Source organism: Microcaecilia unicolor, chromosome 1 (assembly GCF_901765095.1).
Source record: "Microcaecilia unicolor chromosome 1, aMicUni1.1, whole genome shotgun sequence".
Taxonomy (NCBI): Eukaryota; Metazoa; Chordata; class Amphibia; order Gymnophiona; family Siphonopidae; genus Microcaecilia; species Microcaecilia unicolor.
Window position 1 is genome coordinate 666,305,855 of NC_044031.1, and position 24,849 is coordinate 666,330,703.

The 24,849-nt window shown below is 39.9% G+C and overlaps 1 protein-coding gene across 1 annotated transcript in view; it reads right to left on the bottom strand.

Moving 5' to 3' along the window:
* Positions 1 to 23,049, bottom strand: part of TBC1D21 (TBC1 domain family member 21) — a 115,631-nt gene extending 92,582 nt beyond the window's left edge. The window contains 3 exon segments of the mRNA XM_030191427.1: positions 5,115 to 5,218; positions 11,631 to 11,738; positions 23,020 to 23,049. Coding sequence (XP_030047287.1) covers positions 5,115 to 5,218; positions 11,631 to 11,738; positions 23,020 to 23,049 — 242 coding nt within the window.
* Positions 23,050 to 24,849: the final 1,800 nt, after the last annotated feature.

Here is a 24,849-nt window from a genome sequence, read left to right on the forward strand (position 1 = left end):
GGACGTCCATTTGTGGCAAAAATTAAAAAGGTCTTTTTCACTTGTTTCTTACTGAAAAATGATTCTGTGCGCACCCAAAACCCATGCCTACACTACCGCAGGCCACTTTTCAGTGTGCCTTTGGAAAAGGACCCCTCAATCTCAATGTCGACATTTTATTATTTGAATCCATAGATCCCCAGAAAATCAGTCTTACTAGAATCCAAACCTGGTTAGACTGTATTGCTAATTGTTTATCTGACAATCATGTAGTACTGAATCTAACAAAAGTGGTGGCCATACGACTGATGAATAGGCAGTCTTTATAGTTCACCTGCTTCCTTGATATCTCAGTTTACTTCAGGGTTATAATTGACCAACATCTCAGTTTTGAGTCCCAGTTTAATGCCCTGCTTAAAACATGCCTATTTCTCTTAGACAGTTTTGCTGTCTCTATTCAGATTTAGATGTTTCTTCTTGAAAGACTCGATGCTTTAAAGCATCTCATATAGATTACTGTAATATAGTATACACATGTTTACTGAATTACACCTTTCATCGGCTGCAAACTATACAAAACACCACAATTGGACTCCTCACTAATATCACCCTCTACTATGGGATCCCCATTGGCTCCCAGTCCAATATCGTTTCCAGTTTAAGACTTTGACTGCGGCCCATATGGTACTTTATCATAATGACCCCTCTTATCTTCCCTCTAAGATCTTCTTTCATGTCCCATTTAGGACTTTAAGACCATTAGATGAAGTCTGTTTCAAATTTTCATCAGTTCGGTCTATGCACCTGGATTCCACAAGACAGCGTGCTTTTTCCAGCATGGCTCCCTTTTTATGGAATTTGATGCCCCATTCACTGCATACTGAACTTTCTTTCTTGAGATTTAAAATGGCACTAAAGACACATTTATTGAAATTAGCCTTTACTATTTGATGGAGTCTGACATATCTCAATTCCCACCGTGGCTTGAACCGGATTGCAACAATCTGCTGGGGTCTTTTATGTTTTACTGTTCTTTTAATCTTTAATTGCAAATTGGAGTTCTTGTTTCTTTTATTATTATTAATTGATCTGTGAACCACATTGAAATGGCAGTATATTAAACCCAATAATGCATAAACCATATGTTGTTTGATAGACCTTAGTGTTTTGGCATTCTTCACTGGTCTTATCATTCATTTAAAATGACAGTATTTTTTCACAGAAAGAGTAGTGGATGCTTGGAATGCCCTCCCACGGGAGGTGGTGGAAATGAAAACGGTAACGGAATTCAAACATGCGTGGGATAAACATAAAGGAATCCTGTTCAGAAGGAATGGATCCTAAGGAGCTTAGCCGAGATTGGGTGGCAGAGCCGGTGGCGGGAGGCGGGGATGGTGCTGGGCAGACTTATACGGTCTGTGCCAGAGCCGGTGGTGGGAGGCGGGGATAGTGCTGGGCAGACTTATATGGTCTGTGCCAGAACCGGTGGTGGGAGGCGGGGCTGGTGGTTGGGAGGCGGGGATAGTGCTGGGCAGACTTATACGGTCTGTGCCCTGAAAAGGACAGGTACAAATCAAGGTAAGGTATACACAAAAAGTAGCACATATGAGTTTATCTTGTTGGGCAGACTGGATGGACCGTGCAGGTCTTTTTCTGCCATCATCTACTATGTTACATGGGAAATTTCAACAACATAACCCATGTCATTATAAAATGAAAACAAGCAAAAAAAAATACAAAATTAAAATGTCTTTAATTTATGATCAATAGTGAGCACTCTTTGGAAAGAGTGCACGTACATGCACTATCAGGAATGAGTACACACACGTATTCTTTCCTAAATCTTGTGCTCTCTTCTGAAAGAGCGTGCATTCTTAACAACATTGTTCCCATAACAAAAAAATGTCTGAAAACATCCAAACAAAACAAACATTCCCATAAATGACACAGGAAAATGAAAAAAAATTCAGGCTGCCCACCTCTAATATTTAGCACTTTCTAGCATTTGAGGTGGAAGGAGAGAGGGGAGTGAAGGGGGAAAGGACTGGTGATTTGTTTTGTTTCTTTCAGTTTTGTAAAATAAAATGATTTTGTTTTATTTTAGTGCATACTATATTGGCAGAGCACACTTAAAGCTGACAGCCTCCCCCTGTTTCTGATTAAACCCAGATCCTGGTGACATCAAAAGTGCAACTTTCTAAAACGGCAAAAGGGATAAAGATGATTATGTATATTGTCATGAAGTTAATATCAATATCAATACAAATACATTGTTTTATATACTATCAAGCCATTAGCTCAAGACGGTTTCCAGAAAGAAGTCATAAAAAGAAAGTAAAATGTTTTAGTACAATATCCTGCTTATAATCGAAATAGAAAAACGCCTATATTGTGACCCAAATCGGGAGATAGACGTTTAACTCACAAAAACGAATAAAGCGGTATAATCGAAAGCCGAATTTGGACGTTTTCAACTGCACTCCATCGCGGATGCGGACAAAGTTGATGGGGGCGTGTCGAAGGCGTGGTGAAGCCGGAACTGGGGCGTGGTTATCGGCCGATCAGAGATGGGCGCCTTTCGCCGATAATGGAAAAAAAATATGCGTTTGTAGCGAGAATTTAGGGCACGTTTCCTGGACCCTGTTTTTCCACGAATAAGGCCCCAATAAGTGCCTTAAATGACCAAATGACCACTAGAGGGAATCGGGGATGACCTCCCCTGACTCCCCCAGTGGTCACAAACCCCCTCCCACCACAAAATATGCCGTTTCACAACTTTTTATTTTCACCCTCAAATGTCATACCCACCTCCCTGGCAGCAGTATGCAGGTCACTGGAGCAGTTATTAGGGGGTGCAGTGGACTTCAGGCAGGTGGACCCAGGCCCATCCCCCCCACCTGTTACACTTGTGCTGGTAAATGGGAGCCCTCCAAACCGCCCCCCAAACCCACTGTACCCACATGTAGGTGCCCCCCTTCACCCCTTAGGGCTATAGTAATGGTGTAGACTTGTGGACAGTGGGTTTTGAGGGGGATTTGGGGGGCTCAACACAAAAGGGAAGGGTGCTATGCACCTGGGAGCTCTTTTACCTTTTTTTTTGTTTTTGTAGAAGTGCCCCCTAGGGTGCCCGGTTGGTGTCCTGGCATGTGAGGGGGACCAGTGCACTACGAATCCTGGCCCCTCCCACGAATAAATGTCTTGGAGTTATTCGTTTTTGAGCTGGGCGCTTTCATTTTCCGTTATCGCTGAAAAACAAAAACGTCCACCTCACAAATTGTCGAATAAAACATGGACGTCTATTTTTTCCGAAAATACAGTTTGGTCCGCCCCTTCACGGACCCGTTCTCGGAGATAAACGCCCATGGAGATAGACGTTTCTGTTCGATTATGCCCCTTTATGCATGCCTACCTTTAAACTACACTCTTTCACATTTATGCACCTTACTATAGAACATGGCTTAGTTGGACTTTTTGCATTCATGTGCTTATGGTGGTTATTTTAGAGGCACTATTTTTATGTTTGAACATCTGAAAACTAAAATATAGATGTCCATATTGAAGGATATCCAAATCTCTATTATATAAAGCCAGGATATAGATGTAAAAACACTACAGTATGTCTATAGGGCAAGGGAGCGTGATCTGGATGTGGTTTGGGTGGGACTAGGAAGGGGCAAAAATATGGACATCTAGCTCCGATCACAGAACGGGAAGGGACATTCATGTCTAAAAAGATGGACCCTGGTATTTAGACTTGGTACATGGTGCTCTGATTAAGCTACTGTCCACTAGAGGAATTAAGACACAATACTTCCTTAGTCCTCAGTGGTTGATGTCCCCCTTCTTCTCCCGATGTGAAACTGGCAAGAGATACTAGGTTCTATGACAGCATCAAATAGTATGGACATCCTTAATGGAAGAACATGCAAACCTGAGGAGCAGCCTATCAGTTAGTTCAGTGAACTGAGAACCAAGGAACCCAGGTTTAAATCCCAATTCAGCTATTTTTTTTTCCAATTGTGAGCCTTCCAGTAAGAGAAAACTACTTACTGTACCCAAATATAGAAGCCACCTGCATTTCTGAAGGCTATTGAAGTGGTGAACATTCAGGTACAGTAAGAGGGCTCAAAATTAAAAAACAAAAATCACAAACTTGATTGAAGTTGGATTTGAACCTGGGTCCCCTGATTCCCAACCCACTGCTCTACCCCTCTGTGCATTAACAAGGTGTCTTTGTGGCCGTTTTATAAGATGGATGTGCCTTTGCTGCCACACAGAAGTTCATATCCCTTGTTCTGTCCCATTCATAATTTGGACGTTTCAGTTTGTAAAATAGACGTTAAAAGCACACGGACGTCTATCTCACATGTATTTTAGAACAGGCTGTATCCTACTCTAAGATACATGTGAGATGGACGTCCGTTTGTGACGTACTGACGGACGTCCTTTCTAAAACGCTGCTCTACATGTACTCTTTTATGCGCATATGCTGGTATTCTAATCATTTGCATACATATTTGGTGTTTACATGTCGGTACCCCTTTTATAGAATTACCCTTTTATTGTCAACATTGCCATTGACAGAACACGTGAAAGTAAACCTCTATCAGTCTCTGCTGAGAGAAAGGCACAATCTCATGTTGCTGCACCTTGCTGAGAGGATGCAAGCAGAGATAAATTTCTGTATCCCTGTAAAGCCCATGAGTGTGACCTGGAGCAGTTTTCGGAACTTAAGAAAAGTCAGATGCAGCATTTCTATGATCTCAAAGACCAAGAAGCTAATTTGGTTTGAACTTTTTTGACTGCTCAACAGTATTCAGGATCAGCATGTGGCTGAAACGTTTTCTAATCATGAGTTACATAAGTTTACAGTGACATTATTTCATCGTATGAGTGACCTACCCTTGACAGTCATAAGGGAAAAATGGCTAGATTCATTTATGGCTTATTATATCTGATCAACTGCAAATAATGGTAAGAATATCTAGGCAGTTCACATACTATTTATTTATTATTTATTAGGATTTATTTACCGCCTTTTTGAAGGAATTCACTGAAGGCGGTGTACAGTAAGAACACGGGTGAATATAACTATTTATAAATGATTTCAAGAGAACAGGGTCTGGTGGTCATACCTTCTCATACCATCAATCACTAGTCGATCATCAGAGGTACTTCTCCAAGGATAGTAGCCTGTGAGAAATTTCCATGCCTCTGGTCTTACAGTTGAAAGAATACCCTGAAAGAAATGTTAATGTGATCTCATTAAGTGTCTGTTCAAGCACTGAAGAACAAGTAAAAAGTTATTCAGCTGCCCTGAAATGTCTAAAACCAACTACAGTAGGAACTTGGGTTAAAGATAGGAACAAGGCTATTATTTTGATGTTTCATCCTTCAAAGTAACAATAAGAAACATTATATGAACAAAGACTTATTACCCCAAAGATTCACAGCTCTCTGGGTAGATGAAAATATGAACTTACTATCTCTTGTGAAATCAATAGAATCAAGAATTCAGATAATATGTTAGGTCTGTCTTCTGAAATCCTTTCTGATACATTTGACATGCTGCCCTTCATCTGTCCTTTATTTTCTGCAGTATTTTTTGAATGACTGAATGACTTTTCCAGTGTTTTTTTTTTATTTAAGGATTATGTTGTTTTTGTTTGTCATCTCTTTTTTTCTAATCCATACCCAACCAAAATTACCCACCCAACTCTAACATTGTCATTTTTGTTCATGCATTGCCCAAAACCAGTTGTCTGTAGGGATCAACTGCCAACAATGTTTTGTTTTATTTTTCTGGATTTTGCTCACTCCTTTTCAGTGGTAGCTCAAGGTGAGTTACATTCAGGTACACTGAGTATTTCCCTGCTGGGCTCAAAATCTAAGCTTATTCCTGAGATAATGGAGGGTTAAGTGACTTGACCAAGATCACAAGGAACAGCAATGAGATTTGAACTGGCCATCTCTGGATATTAAGACCAGTGCTATAATGACTAAGCCAGTCCTCCACTCCTGTTTTGTGTCACTTCCAATGTCTTTTATTATAAATTTTAATTTTATTTGTTTTCATTTGGCCATTTTGGAAATAATGTGCACTATCCTCCAGATTCTATAAATAGCGCTCAAAACTGCATGTGCAAATTTAGACACACACCCAAGTTGTATGTGCATTTATTTGAGTAATGAGCAAATTAGCACCAATAATTGGGTGTTAGCAATCAATTAGTGGCCTAGAGAGGAGTAGCCTAGTGGTTAGTGCAGTGGGCTTTGATCCTGGTCAACTGGGTTCAATTCTCACTGCAGCTCAATGTGACTCTGGGCACCATTCACTGGATCTAGTCCTACGTGGAAAGAGGGCACACTCTTTCCCCAATAGGGAGTGCATGAATGCACAAGTTTGTGCAAGTACAGTAGTTTGCATATGCACAATAGTTTACACATGCATGGTGTTTTGGCTATTAGGAAAGAGGGTGTACTCTTTTCACATAGTGCATACTATTTCCAAAGACTGCACACTATTATTGACAAATGACAAAACACAAAATATGTTTTTGCTGCTTGTTTTCCTTAAGTAATGACATACAATGGATGTAGGATATGTTGTTGGCATTTCCTATGCCATTTAAAAAAAATAAAAACAGCAACCAAGGTGGAGGAACAAAAGAACTGCTATGGAGAAATCACATGAATGGAGGGAAGTAGGGCTGTTGATGGATCTTCCAACAATAACCACAGTTAAACATAGAGGAGTAACATCAATTACATTTATTTGTCAAAATTAGAGAATGACACGGGGGCAAAGTTTGTCCCCATCCCTACCCCATCCTGTGAACTCTGTCCCTATCCACAGAAGCCTTGCTGTTTAACCACACTTAAGATTTACCTTTGGGTTTTAAAAGCAAAATCATATGCATGTAAGGACTGCATACACAAATTAAAACAAATGCCCTTAAAATGTAGTAATACTGGACTGGTCTGGCAGGCAATAATGAAACAGTGATGGAATATTCATTCACATAACAAGCAATAATGAGCACTAATTTTTCTAATCATTCTACAACTCCAAGCACATTTAATTCTTTTCTCACTATACAAAACAGGGAACCACAGAAAAGCTGAAATAGAGATCTCCCTCAAGAAAGCCAGGTAACACTGGTAAAAGAGAAACAGAAATGTATTTTCTCCTGCACTCTGCAAAATACAAAAATAGAAAAGACGTACATTTCACAAAGCAGGCACATCTCAGTCCTTAAAAAGTATTAAATAAAAATATTTCTTTTCTACCTTTCTTGTCAGAGCACTTTATTTTTCTAATTGGACTGGTCCCAGTCTCTTTTCCACTTTCCAAGTGTCCGTTTTCTCTAAATTCTTTTCCACATTGGTGTTTCCATTTCTTCTCTCTCCTCTTGGCTTTGTCCTTTCCTTCTCTACATCTGTCTGGCAGTGACCTTTCATTTCATGACCCCCCTCATTATTTGTGTTTATCCCCCTTTCTCTCACCTTAGTCTCTGTTTCACTTCTCATCTACAGTGGTGGAAATAAGTATTTGATCCCTTGCTGATTTTGTAAGTTTGCCCACTGACAAAGACATGAGCAGCCCATAATTGAAGGGTAGGTTATTGGTAACAGTGAGAGATAGCACATCACAAATTAAATCCGGAAAATCACATTGTGGAAAGTATATGAATTTATTTGCATTCTGCAGAGGGAAATAAGTATTTGATCCCCCACCAACCAGTAAGAGATCTGGCCCCTACAGACCAGGTAGATGCTCCAAATCAACTCGTTACCTGCATGACAGACAGCTGTCGGCAATGGTCACCTGTATGAAAGACACCTGTCCACAGACTCAGTGAATCAGTCAGACTCTAACCTCTACAAAATGGCCAAGAGCAAGGAGCTGTCTAAGGATGTCAGGGACAAGATCATACACCTGCACAAGGCTGGAATGGGCTACAAAACCATCAGTAAGACGCTGGGCGAGAAGGAGACAACTGTTGGTGCCATAGTAAGAAAATGGAAGAAGTACTAAATGACTGTCAATCGACAAAGATCTGGGGCTCCACGCAAAATCTCACCTCGTGGGGTATCCTTGATCATGAGGAAGGTTAGAAATCAGCCTACAACTACAAGGGGGGAACTTGTCAATGATCTCAAGGCAGCTGGGACCACTGTCACCACGAAAACCATTGGTAACACATTACGACATAACGGATTGCAATCCTGCAGTGCCCACAAGGTCCCCCTGCTCCGGAAGGCACATGTGACGGCCCGTCTGAAGTTTGCCAGTGAACACCTGGATGATGCCGAGAGTGATTGGGAGAAGGTGCTGTGGTCAGATGAGACAAAAATTGAGCTCTTTGGCATGAACTCAACTCGCCGTGTTTGGAGGAAGAGAAATGCTGCCTATGACCCAAAGAACACCGTCCCCACTGTCAAGCATGGAGGTGGAAATGCTATGTTTTGGGGGTGTTTCTCTGCTAAGGGCACAGGACTACTTCACCGCATCAATGGGAGAATGGATGGGGCCATGTACCGTACAATTCTGAGTGACAACCTCCTTCCCTCCGCCAGGGCCTTAAAAATGGGTCGTGGCTGGGTCTTCCAGCACGACAATGACCCAAAACATACAGCCAAGGCAACAAAGGAGTGGCTCAGGAAGAAGCACATTAGGGTCATGGAGTGGCCTAGCCAGTCACCAGACCTTAATCCCATTGAAAACTTATGGAGGGAGCTGAAGCTGCGAGTTGCCAAGCGACAGCCCAGAACTCTTAATGATTTAGAGATGATCTGCAAAGAGGAGTGGACCAAAATTCCTCCTGACATGTGTGCAAACCTCATCATCAACTACAGAAGACGTCTGACCGCTGTGCTTGCCAACAAGGGTTTTGCCACCAAGTATTAGGTCTTGTTTGCCAGAGGGATTAAATACTTATTTCCCTCTGCAGAATGCAAATAAATTCATATACTTTCCACAATGTGATTTTCCGGATTTAATTTGTGATGTGCTATCTCTCACTGTTACCAATAACCTACCCTTCAATTATGGGCTGCTCATGTCTTTGTCAGTGGGCAAACTTACAAAATCAGCAAGGGATCAAATACTTATTTCCACCACTGTACCTACTAGCTTTTACCATTGCTCCCTCTGTCTCTCACTTAATATCCAGTCTCCTAAACCCCTATCTTTTTTCACCCACTTCCTTAGCCCTCATTCCCATCCTATTAGCCCTCATCTACCCTCCACTGGATCTCATCACCCTATCAGTCCCCAGCTCCATCGTTTCTCTCTTTCATTCCCTTGCTTCCAAGGGAAGTCTGTCACTGGAATGCTTTGATGTTTCACTTATATATACTGTCATCTACCAACATTTGCTTATTTCTGATCTGACAAAGAAGGGCAACCTTCGAAAGCTAATCAAGAAATGTATTAAGTTATGTCCAATAAAAAAGGTATCATCTTATTTTCTTTTCCATGTTTTAGTTTGTTTTATTTCTATTGATTACCTTTAAAAGTGGACTAACACGGCTACAACACCTCTCTACTCAAGTATCTGGCAGAATCCTGAGTAACAAGATTCCATGCTGCCAACCCCAGGGACAAGTAGTGGCTTCCCCATCTCCACCTTAATAGCAGTTTAGGTACTTTTCCTCAGGGAACTTATCCAAATTTATTTTAAACCAGATATACTAACTGCTGTTACCACATTCTCTGGCAGCAAGTTCCAGAGCTTAACTATTCGTTGCATGAAAAAATATTTCCTTCTATTCATTTTAAAACTATTACTATGTAACTTCATTTTGTGTCCCCTATTCTTTATACTTTTTGAAAGAATAAACAATTAATTCACATTTACCTGCTCTACTCCACTCAGGATTTTGTAGAACTCTCATATTCCCCCTCAGCTGTCTCTTTTCTAAGCTGAAGAGTCCTAACCTCTTAAGCCTTTCCTCATATGAGAGGAGTTCACTCTCCTTTATCATTTTGGTTGCCCTTCTTTGAAGCTTTTCTAATTCTGCTGCATCTTTTTAAATTGTTTTAATATCATTTTTAGAGGAGGGATTATGGGGTTTTAGGTGGATGCAAAATATATGTTTAAATTAACAGCATGATGAGTGTGCAGTGTTAGGAGTTGATATTTTTTGTATATTAAATTTTCAGGCTACATAATTAAACTGCTACTTCAAAGGTATTTTACCTGTGTTATTAATACAGCTTTGTAAGAAATGTATATTTGTTATAAAGCAAAGTTGAAAGATATGTGCCATTGTGGTAATTATTTTGCCAGACACTGTGATGTGTGTTGAGATGTTAACCAGACACAAGTCTACTATAATTGCAAAGTTTAAGTTATGGAATAAAGTTACTATATTTAAAAATGTTAGTGTTTCCAAAGTTTCCATAAGTGTGTATGGGGATATTGTTGATGCAGGACAGACTGTTCACTTAGAAATTCATTATCAAGTGTACTCTATGAGATTATTTTGTATATCGAGAACTACTCATGCTTATATGCCTAATGCCCCCCATGTTAACTCTGGGCCCCCCAAAGTCTGGCTATGCCACAGTCCAGCCCATCCTAAACTGGATTGCCATATATGGGACCCAGATCGTACAAGCTTGCCCAGCACCGGCTTTAGTTCTTCACAGCCAGAGTCGCCATCTAAACGCCACTTGACACGAAAACACAAAGTATGGCATTCTATACCTTTGTACTCTGCCCATGCTTTGCCCAAACTCCACCTATCCACATGACCACTGGTAAAGTATGTACTATCAAATCATGGTGCATACTTTTCTGCTAGTCGGTATTCCACTTATATACATAAATAACTAGAGTACTGTTATTTACACACCTTTCACTGCCTACAATAAGGTGCTTCCTTATAGAATTCTACAAAGTAAGTGCTAACATTTATGTACCGATTTTGTGCATGAATGATTAGAATACTAGCATATATGCACATATGTGTGCACATATGCATATATATGCCAACAATCTGCCTAAGTGCTATTTTCTAAGCATGCATAGATCTTACATAGTGCATATTTTATTGATGGTCATATGTACAGGCAGAACATGGGCGAGACTTACACAGTCATAACTTATAGACTACTATAAGCCACATATTTCTGGGACTGAGTCACAAGCAATTACATGAGCTCTATGTCTGGCATAAGTGCTCATTCCTAAATTATAGGTGTGTATTTCATCTGTTAAGCTAGTATTCTACAAAGGAAAGTAGGTGCCTGCATGCCTATATAGAAAGGGTGGCCAACCATGATCCTCAAGGATCACAATTCAGCTGGGTTTTCAAGATTTCCACAATGAATATGAATGAGATTGATTTGCAAATAGATCTCATGCAAACTCATTGTGGAAATCTTGAAAACCTGATTGGGCCATGGCCCTCATGGACCATGGTTGCTCACCCCTGCTCTATAGATAGACTCCTACCAGGTGTCTCTTAATTATGAGTGCATAGTTATGAAATTACCCTCTTACATGACTATCCTACTAATATAAGAAATGCAGAGATTGGTAAAAAAAAATATTAATCTCTACTTAATTATAGCTGATTATACCTGCATGAACTTTTCTAAAATCAAGACATGTTCTTAAGAGATAGGAGAACATCCTCACCCTCTCAAAAATAATACGTTTCATAAACTCCAGAGAATGCAGAGGAAAGCCATTTTCATCGAAGAAGCTATCCCATTCAGTCTTGTCAATCAATGGTTCTGTTCGATACTAGGAAGAGAGAAAAATGTTTTATATAGCATCTATAGTATATAATATAGCAAGTAGTCATATGCTATAAGATGACAGAACAGTAAAATTAGTTTACAGAAGACATTAGAAGTCAATGAGTCTTTCTGTAACAAATTTCAGTAGAGGTGAGAAAGTGGTAAGTACATAAGTATTGCCATACTGGGAAAGACCGAAGGTCCAACAAGCCCAGCATCCTGTTTCCAACAGTGGCCAATCCAGGTCACAAATACCTGGCAAGATCTCAAAAAAGTACAAAACATTCTATATTGCTTATCCCAGAAATAGTGAATTTTCCCCAAGTCCATTTAATAACGGTCTATGGACTTTTCCTTTAGGAAGCCGTCCAAACCTTTTTTAAACTCCACTAAGCTGACCGCCTTTACCACATTCTCTGGCAATGAATTCCAGAGTTTAATTACACATTGAGTGAAGAAAAATCTTCTGCAATTCGTTTTAAATTTACTACATTGTAGCTTCATTGTATGCCCCCTAGTCCTAGTATTTTTGGAAAGCATAAACAGTCGCTTCACATCTACCCATTCCACTCCACTCATTATTTTATAGACCTCTATCATATCTCCCCTCAGCCGCCTTTTCTCCAAGCTGAAGAGCCCTAGCTGCTCTAGCCTTTCGTCTTAGGGAAGTTGTCCCATCCCCTTTATCATTTTCGTCGCCCTTCTCTGCACCTTTTCTAATTCCACCACATCTTTTTTGAGATACGGCGACCAGAATTGAACACAATATTCGAGGTGTGGTCACACCATGGTATGATACAATGGCATTATAGCATCCTCATTTTTGTTTTCCATTTCTTTCCTAATAATACCTAACATTCTATTTGCTTTCTTAGCCGAAGCAGCACACTGAGCAGAAGGTTTCAACGTATCCTCAACGACGACACTTAGATCCCTTTCTTGGTCTGTGACTCCTAACGTGGAACATTGCATGACGTAGCTATGATTCAGGTTCCTCTTTCCCACATGCATCACTTTGCACTTGCTCACATTAAACGTCATCTGCCTTTTAGACGCTCAGTCTCCCAGTCACATAAGTTCCTCTTGTAATTTTTCACTATCCTCCTGCGATTTAATGACTTTGCATAACTTTGTGTCATCAGCAAATGTAATTATCTCACTAGTTACTCCCATCTCTAGGTCATTTATAAATATGTTAAAAAGCAGCAGTCCCAGCAGTCAGTAGAATAGGGGAAAATAAAACCCACGACAACATTACAGGGAAAGTTTTAAAACTGCATGCCTTGGTACAAATTTCACCGGTACTTTGCACTCGTGGACCTTGTACCTAATTGTCAAAGGGAAAGGACATTTTTATAAACTAACCATTTAAATCATTTGTCCAGGACTAACTGGGCATATTCAGTGGTATTTACCGGATAAGAACATAAGATCATAAGCGTTGCCATACTGGGACAGACCAAAGGTCCATCAAGCCCCGCATTCTGTTTCCAAAAGTGACCAATCAAGGCTACAAGTACCTGGCAAGATCTCAAAATAGTACAATACATTTTATGCTGCTTATCCTAGAAATAAGCAATGGATTTTCGCCAAGTCCATTTTATTAATGGCTTATGGACTTTTCTTTTAGGAAGCTATCCAAACCTTTTTTAAACCCCACTAAGTTAACTACTTTTACCACATTCTCTGGCTATGAATTCCAGAGTTTCATTACACACTGAGTGAAGAAATATTTTCTCCAATTTGTTTTAAATGTACTACTTTGTAGCTTCATTGCTTGAACCCTAGTCCTGGTATTTTTAGAAAGAGTAAACAAGCAATTTATGTCTACCCTTTCCACTCCACTCATTATTTTATAGACCTCTATCATATATTCCCTCAGCCATCTTTTCTCTAAGCTGCAGAGCCCTAGCTGCTTTAGCCTTTCCTGATAGGGAAGTCGTCCTATCCCCTTTATCATTTTTGTTGCCGAAGCTAGCTATTTTGTGGGTGTTTCAGAAGTAGATTTAGCACTTAGCCGGTTAAGTGCCGATATTCAGTACTTAATTGCCTAAAGTAACCGCATAAAACAAAGTCCTATCTTTATGTGGTTCATGTTAGCCGGTTAAGTGCTGAATATCACACTTAATAGGCTAGGTTTTATCCAGTCACATATTTCTAGATATTGAACGTCGGTGAGCAGATATGGCCCAGGATTGAATACCTGGCATAAAGCTAGCAGTGGACAAGAAAATACTGACTGTCAAGGCTGCATATCTACCGCTAATTAGTCATTGACTTTGTACCTGCCTTTTTTCCTGTGGGTGAAATGCATCCTTGCAGTTTGTGTGAAAATATGTATGTTATAGTCTAGATAACAGTGCATATTATTAGGTGGATCAAGGGAAGGACATTTTCAGATTGTCAATTTACCAAGGTAAAGCACAAGAAGGAGGAAGAAAACTAGAACCCTCTGAAAAAGAGGTTCTCAACCCAGTCCTCTTGACACACCTAGCCAGTCAAGGTTTTTAGGATATTCACAATGAATGTGCATGAAATAGATTTGCCCACTCTTTCCCACTGAATGCAAATCTATCTCTTTCATATTCATTGTGGGTAGTGGGTCAAAGAGAGGCTAAACAAGCCATCAAGGTGCAGAACCAGGGAACAGGTCTGACCACATCAGACCAAGAAAAGCAAAAAAAGCAGAACATTAGAAAAATTTGTATTCACATAAAACAAGGAATAAAACTTGATGCAGCCCCATTTCAGCAGCTACCTGCAGCAGGGGTATAGCAAACTCTGAAACAAACATATAAAAACATGTATATTAATCAAATCATAAGTTAAGAACATAAAACAATGATTTCCTCTGTTTCTAATAAAATGTACCACACTATATTTGGCAGACATATATAATGCTCTAAAATGCTATAAAGACTCAAACTGTGCAAATCATAAAAATAAATGCTCATACTGATTCAGTCATGACTATAATATCAAATTCACTACACATACCTTCTGTTTGCAAAAGTGGCAGGACCTGAGATTCGTAACCAAGTCATGCCATGAAATATTACCTCCAACCTAAAAATAGAATGATTAAAAAACTATAGTAAGAAACCCTTAAGTTGACGTCACCACCAGTATAAGGCACAAACCCTCCCTGTTTACAAAGCAATTATCACTAGCGGCTGCCAGTGCGCTAATGATTACACAGCCCATTCACCTTGAATGGGCTGTGTCGGCATTGCCACACAGCAGCCACTAGCGTGGCGTTGTAAACGGGGGGGGGGGGGGGGGATATTTGACTAAGGATAATGTCTATGCACTTCTTCAAGAGTGAAGAGCCAAACTCACTGTAACGTATTAACAGTAGTGTCAATATAAAGAAAAAGAGCAAAGAAAAAGACAATTGAATTGTGCTTATCCTTCTTCAAAACCAAATTTCTTTGAATGAAAATTATTAACATGTTTCAGTGAGCGTGGCTCTTCACTCTTGAAGAAGTGTACAGACTTTATGGGGGAAATTCTGTGTATGGCATTGAATGTTAAGTGCTACTTCCATGCCGAGTTTTCAGAGCAAAAAAGCAAAGCATTTTAACAGACACAAAGCACCAAAATGGGGCAAAAAACAGCAGATCTGTGCGTAAACACACTTACACACCCATTTATAGAATAGCACCTGTTTCTATTTGGATCTGCAAAGGGGGTGTGGCTATGGGAGGGGCATAGGTGTACTGGGGCATTCCCTTAAAATGTGTTCAGTGATATAGAATTCGGGGAATCTGTGCCCAACTAATGAAAAACGTACTGAACACACAAGCTCTGCTAATGTCAAATGAGAAACTTTAATAGCAGACGAGCTTGCACAATATTTCAAGGAAAAAATAATAAAAAAAGATCAAACCTTGCTGCAACACAAACAACACTCATAGATTTCCTACACGAATGTGAAATCAATGAGGTCCACATTAACACAGACAGAATTTGATCCTCCTTCAAGATACCAACAAACATCTCAGTTAAAGCAGTATTGACAAAATATGCACATGTCAATTGCCTACTAGACAGCTGTCCAAACTACAAGATGGAAAATCCACCAGATTGGTTCATCAAACTCTTAACTGAACATGTAGAATACATGTTCTTGAAAGACCCTGTAATGTTGTCGTGGGTTTTATTTTCCCCTATTCTACTGACTGCTGGGACTGCTGCTTTTTAACATATTTATAAATGACCTAGAGATGGGAGTAACTAGTGAGATAATTAAATTTACTGATGACACAAAGTTATGCAAAGTCGTTAAATCGCAGGAGGATAGTGAAAAATTACAAGAGGAACTTATGTGACTGGGAGACTGAGCGTCTAAAAGGCAGATGACGTTTAATGTGAGCAAGTGCAAAGTGATGCATGTGGGAAAGAGGAACCTGAATCATAGCTACGTCATGCAATGTTCCACGTTAGGAGTCACAGACCAAGAAAGGGATCTAAGTGTCGTCGTTGAGGATACGTTGAAACCTTCTGCTCAGTGTGCTGCTTTGGCTAAGAAAGCAAATAGAATGTTAGGTATTATTAGGAAAGGAATGGAAAACAAAAATGAGGATGTTATAAAGCCATTGTATCACACCATGGTGTGACCACACCTTGAATATTGTGTTCAATTCTGGTCACCGTATCTCAAAAAAGATGTGGTGGAATTAGAAAAGGTGCAGAGAAGGGTGACGAAAATGACAAGGGCAACATCATACTCACTCCAATCACTAAAGACGCCACCAGAAAGATCAATGAACTCACTAATTACAGACCAGTGACATCAATACCACTGCTGACCAAAACAACAGAGGGACTAGTAGCACAACAATTAATGGAATACCTAATGCACTACTCAGTCTTTCACAGCTCTCAATCAGGCTTCTGTCCATGCTATAGCACTGAAACAGTCATAACCACCCTGATCACAAAATTCAGAAGAATAATAAGCCAAGGCCAGTCAATACTATGTCAAGCGCCTTTGAACTGGTAGATCACATAATACTAATGACCCTGCTCAATAACATAGGAATAACTGGAGCAGTAGCAGCCTTGTTCAATGGTTTCCTAAGAACTAGATCCTATCTTGTCAAGATGTTCAATGAGTTTTCAGCCTCCTGGATCCCTGAATGCAGGGTCCCTCGGGGTTCCCCGATATCACCAATATTATTCAATGTCCTGATGGCTCCACTTGGCAAGAAACTGGAAAAGAATGGGTTTAAACCCATTCATATACACAGACGATGTCACCATCTACATACCTTTCAACAACAGTATCACAGAGATACTGGATAAGACCAAAAAAGGACTTGACCTCATGGAAAACTGGGCCACAACTGTCAAACTTAAACTGAACCAAGACCAAACCAAACTCCCTGGTTCTATCCAGCTAACACAATCCCAACACTTAACAAAATCTCATAATAGATCAACAATCTTATACAATCGAAACACAAATAGAAATACTAGGAATCATTCTTGACAAACATCTGACCCTTGAAGCCCAAGTTGCTGTAATCATGTCAAAAAGCTTCAAAGCACTATGGAAACTGAGAAGAATCAGAGACTATTTCCCCAGACAGTCATTCCGTCTTATAGTACAGACGCAGATATTGTCCCAACTAGACTACTGTAATTCAGCATACGTAGGCTGCAAAGAAAACCTACTACAATTGTTTCAGACTGTCCAAAACACAGCAGTGAGATTGATATTCAAAAAGTCAAATTATGATAGAGCAACCCCACTACTCACAATGCTACATTGACTCCCAATCAAGGCCAGACTATTTTTCAAAACTAGAACAATCATCTTCAAAATACTGTTTGGCATGTCACCGGACTACATGCTAGACATGATCAAACTATCACCAAGAAATGCAAACCCAGGAACCAGAGGTTACCTACTACTTCACCTGCCCAACTGCAAAACCATACTATACAAGTAGCTACCTAGACTCAAAATGGTGGAACTGAATTCCCATAGTCTTAAGAAGCATCACGAACCACCCCCAGTTCAGAAAAGACCTAAAGACCTACCTCTTCAGGAAATTCTATGAGTAAAATATGCACCAATCATTCTGGAGCAACAATACACAACACAACTCTAACTGTAACACATCTTTTCTTTTAAGAAAAGAACTAAGACATACCTTCTCAAGAAACCCATTGAGTATTCCATACACACTAATAGTTATCTTGCCAACCACTGTAAAACAAAACATTATATTACCTTTCAAATGTAATTGAATCAGTGTAATCTCTAACAACTGTTAAATGAAAGCCACATTGAACCGATACTCGTTTTTGGATAATTGTGGGATGCAAGTATGAATGAATGAATGAATGAATAAATAAATAAATGTGTGCATCAGAATTTACTCCTGGTTTCAGTTGGTTTAACTCCTCTCACTCAAAGTTGAGCATGAATCCCGGCACTACTCACTATTCTATAAAGGGTGCCAATCCCGGAACACCCATTATAGAATACTGTTCAGTGCTGATTTTTTCCAGTGCCAATTTTGAGCACCATTTATAGAATTTTCCCCTATCCCTGGTGTACTTTTATGGGACCTTTTACTAAAGTGAATTAATTTATGCATTAACTGCAGTAACTAGTTGGGTCATTGGTGAAGAAGGGGCATGGATAGCATAATGCAGTGAGCGTATGGTACTTAATGCAAGTTATCTTTAATTTCTGTAGTTAGTGTGGTTTTGCTTAGGGGCCCTTTTACTAAGTAGTGGTAGGACTAACGCGTGGGTAGCATGTGCCAAATCAATACCACCGCCGGGGTAGCGTGGGCACCCAGTGGTAATTTTGAAGTTGACGCATTCTGTTTCTTGTGGTAAAAAATATTTTTCTATTTTCTACAGCAGTGGTAATTGGCAGTGTGTTCATATTGGCACACGTTGCATGATTACAGTGTGAGTAGCACATGAGCCCTTACCACTAGGTCAATGGGTGGTAGTAAGGGCTCAGGCAAAAATAGCCATGCACTACTTTTAATTTTAGCACATGGCTATTTACCGCCCCAATTAAAAAAAGCCTTTTTTCCCTAGCTGTGTTAAAACATGGCCCAACGCGCACCAATTTCATGCATCTAAACCACAACAGGCCACTTTTTACTGCAGCTTAGGAAAAGGGCCCCGTTTGTTCAATAGGAGGTGCTAATTGCAGCTGAGATAAGTGCGACCAGGTTCTACACACACTTATGCATATATCCATGTGTTAATTCCTGAGGACATTTTGAGCACGCCTGTCCCCCCCAACAATTATCACACAGCCTTTGCACTTAACGAATGCTGATTTCTGCAGTTAGAGCATGCTAAGTGCAAATTTTAACTGAGAGTGTAAAGTAACTAATTTATTTATTTGATATTTTAAATGTAATATTGTGTTTGCTTTTGTTGGTCTGGTGTGGCCAGACTTCTTCCTTTATTTGTTGTGGTTGTCCTAAAAACCTGACCGACTAGGCGTGTCCTGAGGACTGGGTTGAGAACCACTGCTCTAAAATACTGAGTTAATACAGATGAAAGTCATGTCACTCATTTTACTTCTTCTTTGGAAATTTGGTTTAAAAGGCATGAACCATAACACATTTCAGATGGGGTTATATTTCACTGCAGGATCTGATTTTAATAGTTTTCCCACTATTTATTTATGGACAGAAATTATCATAAATTAAGCCTATTGTGTCTGACAGGAGGAACTCAACTCTATTCTATTTTGATTCATTGCCTCTTATGGTGTTTTCTGCAATTTCACTTGAGAGATTTTCAGAGATTAGAGGATACTCAGGTAAATTAGATGACTTAGGGCCCTGTTTACTAAGCAGCATTATAGGCGCGTTAGCATCTTTAATGCACGTTAACCATGTACACGTGTTAACTGTGTACATGTCAACAACATCCCTATAGGCGCCTACACTGTTAATGCACGCGCTAATTGTAGGCACGTTAAAAACGCTAAAGCACCTTAGTAAACAGGGCCCTTAGACTCTGAACACCTTTTTGACTCTAGCTAATCTTATCTCTTAAGTCTGCCTGTGCACCTGGGAACAATGGGCAGCAAATGTTCTCCAGTACGTTCAATTCGCTGCAACAGTTTCCGTTTCTTCTCAGTTGCTGTCAAGGTGCTGAAGATTTTCTTTGAATGTGCTATGCCATGTCTTCTTTGGTCTTCCTCTCTTTCTCTTCCCACCTGATGGAATTCATTGCTTTACAATTAAAATGTGTTCAGTCTGCTGGACTCTTCTCTTGTTTAAAATTATCTTGTAGCATCCATGAGTCACGTCTTCTCAGGATGTCCTCATTTGTAGTGTGGTGAGATGATCTCAAGGATTCTTTGCAGGTATCACTAATGGAATGCATTCACCAGTCAATATTCATCCAAAGGCAATGGTTTTCTGCTGACCGTTGCCAGCTAAATTAGACCTCGATATTCAATCCCAGGCCAAGTCTGACTACTTGCATTGAATTTCTGGGATGACTGGACATGTGCTGGCCACAGGCATTTATGCAGGTCCTGGATGATATTCAGCCCGGACCTGCATAAGGCACTTGTGGAGGTCCTGGCTGAATAACATCCTAGACTTGCATATGAGGTTGTCAGGTCCCCCTCTCCTGATTCCAGTTCTCTCTCTCGGTTGATCCCTCATGCCACCTTGCCCCTGATTCTGAATCTCTCCTCTCTGATTTATTTATCCCCCTTATAAACCCCTCAATGCTAATCCCCCTCCCCATCCAATCCATCTTGTCATCTGAACCTCCTGATGCCAATTCTGATCCCCTCCATTCCTCTTATACCCAACCCCACAACCCTGGGACTTATCCAGAGGTGATCCCTTGTATTTAATGGGCTGGGACCGGACCTCCAGGTTCCAAAATGTTGCAGTTGACCCCTAGAAATAGTCTCACGGTACTACCATTAGGGATAAGATTTCTATAAAAGGGCAAATTTATTGACACTTTTGAAATGTCAGGCTTTGTTCAATGATATTTCACAATAAGAGCCTGCATGTTCTTCTCACTGGGTGGCATCAACAGCATTATGCAACCACTGAAGTTGCACAGTATAGATCCCTTGCTGGGGACTGACAGAAGAGCCTCTTTAGTTGCCATGCTTTGTGATGTCTCCTTTCTTTGGTAAGTTAACAATCACCCCTCACTTCCATTCTTCTGGGGGTGCCATCCCAGTACAACCATACATCATCAGCTTCATTGGAATCTGGTCTGGTGGTCTTGTTGTTTTTCAATGCTTTTATTACATTAACAATTTCTTCAGTGATTTAATCTCATTTGACGCTCAATTTGTAAATGCATAAAAGTTGAAAGCTGTAGCTTATTATTTAACAGCTCCCTGAATTGCTCTGCCCATGCATCCTATTCCTCTTGTGTTAGCAAAATCTTTTGATTTTTAGGTTTCGTTGGAATGCTTGTGTTACTTCTTAATCCTGTCAATTCTCTATCAGTGCAATAGTGTCTATTTATCATTTCAGTTAGCTGCTTCTTGTGCTCTTCTTCCTTTCTCTCCAACTAAGCTCTCGTCAGTTTGTCAATTCCTCTTAAGTTGACGATTCAGTAATTGGCATCTGGCTGCAGCTGTTTCCTATTGTTGTGATGTTCTGGCTTGTTTCCACTGACTTTTGGCAATCGCTCTTTCATTTGTCAGCTAATGTGTTCTTTCTTGTACCCAATGTTCCCTTTGTATCCCCTTTTGTGCCCAGTTGTCTCCTCTTTGACTTCATGCACTGTCTGCTTAAATAACATCCATATGTTTTTTGTTGTTCAGCCTAAGTCTCAATTGTTCAACAGTGGTCCTTCAATATCTCCACTGTTTGTCCAACAGACATAATTGATTTCATTGATGATGTTCCTATCTGGTGACTGCCATGAACTCTTGTGGATGTTTTTATACCAAAATAGGCATTACTAATGAACAGGTTGTTTGTTCTGCAAAATAAAAGTAGATATTCTCTGTTATCATTCATTTGTCTTGCTGTTCCGCCTGATCCAATAACATTTTCTACATCCCATTTGTTGTCAATTAAAGGGCAATTCTACAACCTAGGCAGCCACATTTATGTACATGTTACATGCATAAATGTTTAGAATAATTAAATATATGAACAGGGGGAAAGAAGGCTAAGCAACAGTCAGCATGATGGCCAAGAAAGCAAATAGAATGTTAGGAATTATTAGGAAAGAAAAGAAGAATAAAAACTGAGTATATTATAATTCCTTTGTATTGCTGCATGGTGTGACTGCACCTCAAATATTGTGTGCAATTCTGATCACATCTCAAAACATCGCAGGTAAAGGGAAGAACAAGTCATTGCACAAAACAAACAGAAGCAACAACAACAATGGTGACAAAACAGCAAGCGGTGTGGTGCATACATTTTATTAGTGGGTAACAAAGACTCGACATGATTTGTGTTTCGGTCGTGAGGCCTGCATCAAGAGTTTGTACCAACACTCTCAGTGATTAAAAGGGATTTAGAGATTAACGTCAAAAGCTAGACTGATATTACACAAAGAAAACACTCATCCAAAACATATACTAAATGCGTGAATTTCTGCCATTTGTATAGTGCTGTAGAACAGTAATGCTGTAGGACACTGTGGTTGATGTGGTTCTATCTAGTGCTGATTTATGTGGGGCCAGCACATAATGCAATGCCTTGCAAATTCAACTGGCAACTAGCGTGTGACTTACCAAAATCAAACTGACAACAAACACTTCTTCAGACATAGCTAAAATTATGCAAATGAGAAGGAACCCCAGGATTGTGGGACTTCTTTTTTCTTATATACCCTTGTTAATGTTTGTAAAAATATAGCAGGATCAGTTCTATTTTCTTTATGCATGAGCAATTGAGGTTTTTCTTAGATGCAAAAAACAGTTTCAGTATCTGTTCATATTTCAGTAGGCGAGGATGTTGGCCATCTGATCCATTAAACATTTACTGGGTTATCACACTTTATCCTTTTCCCTTTGTTATGTACTCAATGTTTTCCTATGTTATTTCTCCATATCTCTACTTTTCATGTGGTCCAAATAGTTCTCCAGTATCTTTATTTGTATCAGAATTAGTATGGGATGATTTTCTTCATTTGTGTTTGTTTCTATAACAGTACATTGCACATTTCCTCAGCCAGGTTCTCTTTTGATGCATAGTTAAAATGATGTAAATTATAAAAAATACATCTTCACTTTCCTTTCAATAATTATCACTCTTTTGCCCAAAATATGAATGAAGAGAAATAACACTCACCTTGTTCATATCAATGCAAGATCCCGACATGGCTCTTTTACCTCAACCATAAACCTAGAAAGAGAAACTTGAGTAAAGAAAGGCAGGTAGACTGAAGAAAAAAATGAGAAAAGAAAGCAAGGCAGAAAGAAATAAGCTTAAGATGATTCTTGCTCCCTGTCTATAAGCTCTTTCAGTTCAGAAAATCATGGAAACTGTAATTTTCAAAAGCTGGATTTTGATCACAAAAATTAAAGCACGTCTACCTATGGTACAGTAAATATGTTATTAATACCTTTAGAAATGTGGAGGGGCATTTTTGATATGACGTCCAAGCCCTGTTGTAGATGTTTTAGTGAAAGCGTCTTCTCAAGCTGAACATAGCAATTTTTCAACCAGAAAAACAACTATTTTTTTTGTTTCAAACATCTCTAATTTCCAAATGTTTTTGTACTCAGTACGTATTTCTTTAGGAAACATTAAAAAAAACATCCTAGAGAAAAACGGACAAAAGGACATGTCTGGGATGTCTGTGTGGCATCATTCCTAGTAAACTGGCCACACAGACATCCCAGCAGAGCGGAGGGGCAGCCTAGTGGTCAGTGCAGTGGACTTCACATAAAGGGACCCAGATACAAATCCCACCATTACACCCTTAGTTTTTTATTGTGAGCCCTCCAGCAACACCTAAAAACCTACTGTACCTAACTGTACACCATTACAAAAGCCCTCAGGTCTGTAGGTGTTTCCTATCTATAAGAACATTTGGTATTTTGTGGGCTTTAGAAGGCTCTCAATTTCCACCACAACTGTACTAGTTGTAATGCAGACCTGGATCCCTTTCTCTGCAGTCCACTGCACTGACCACTAGCCTACTCCTGTGATCAACTTGCTGCGCTAATAGGAATGATCATTATATCTGAAGCTGTCACAGAGCCTGGTATGTACTGTCACTGTCACATCTTTAGGGGTGGGAAAGGGTCAGTGACCACTAGGGGAATAAGGGGGGGGGGGGGTCATGCTTTAATTCCTCCAGTTGTCAGCTAGGTCACCTTCTTGTGACTTAGTCATGATTGAAACAGGTCCAGATAAAAATGTCCTCATTTTTGCCCTAGACATTTTTATCTTTGTTGCATTATCCCGGAAAAACAATCAAATTCTGGGCCTGCCCCCAAACAAGCCCCAACACGCCCCCTTGCAATTTAGACAAACTGCGCAGAAAACCATCTCAAATCTGAGTTTCAAAAATAAAAACCTGGACATTTTCACATGAAAAACATCCATCTGGTGCTTTGTGCCACTTCTGAGACTTTTTCTCTTTTGAAAATGAGCACCATAATATTATTATTTCTGGCAGAATTTTTAAATCAACATGGGTACATATAAAGCAGATAATGTAACTTGTGGACTTTGCACCAGTTCACAAAAAGGAAGTCTAGAGAAAAAAAGCACTCACAAAGATATGGAGGAGTGGCCTAGTGGTTAGGGTGGTGGACTTTGGTCCTGAGGAACTGAGTTCAATTCCCACTTCAGGCACAGGCAGTTCCTTGTGACTCTGGGCAAGTCACTTAACCCTCCATTGCCCCGTGTAAGCCACATGGAGCCTGCCATGAGTGAGAAAACACAGGGTACAAATGCAACAAAAATCAGCACTGTGTATGCCTTGTAGTGCTATAGAAATGCTAAATAGTAGTAGTATATGCACCTGCCTTTTCTGAAGGTATTTTAGGCTCATTGAAGCATTTCCTGCCCTCTCACTGCCCCTTGGAACCCTTTCATTGAAGGTAAAGGTAGAGAATTTTCAAATAGGTTATTCATATGGGTAAATGGTTTTTGAACATTGCCTTCTAT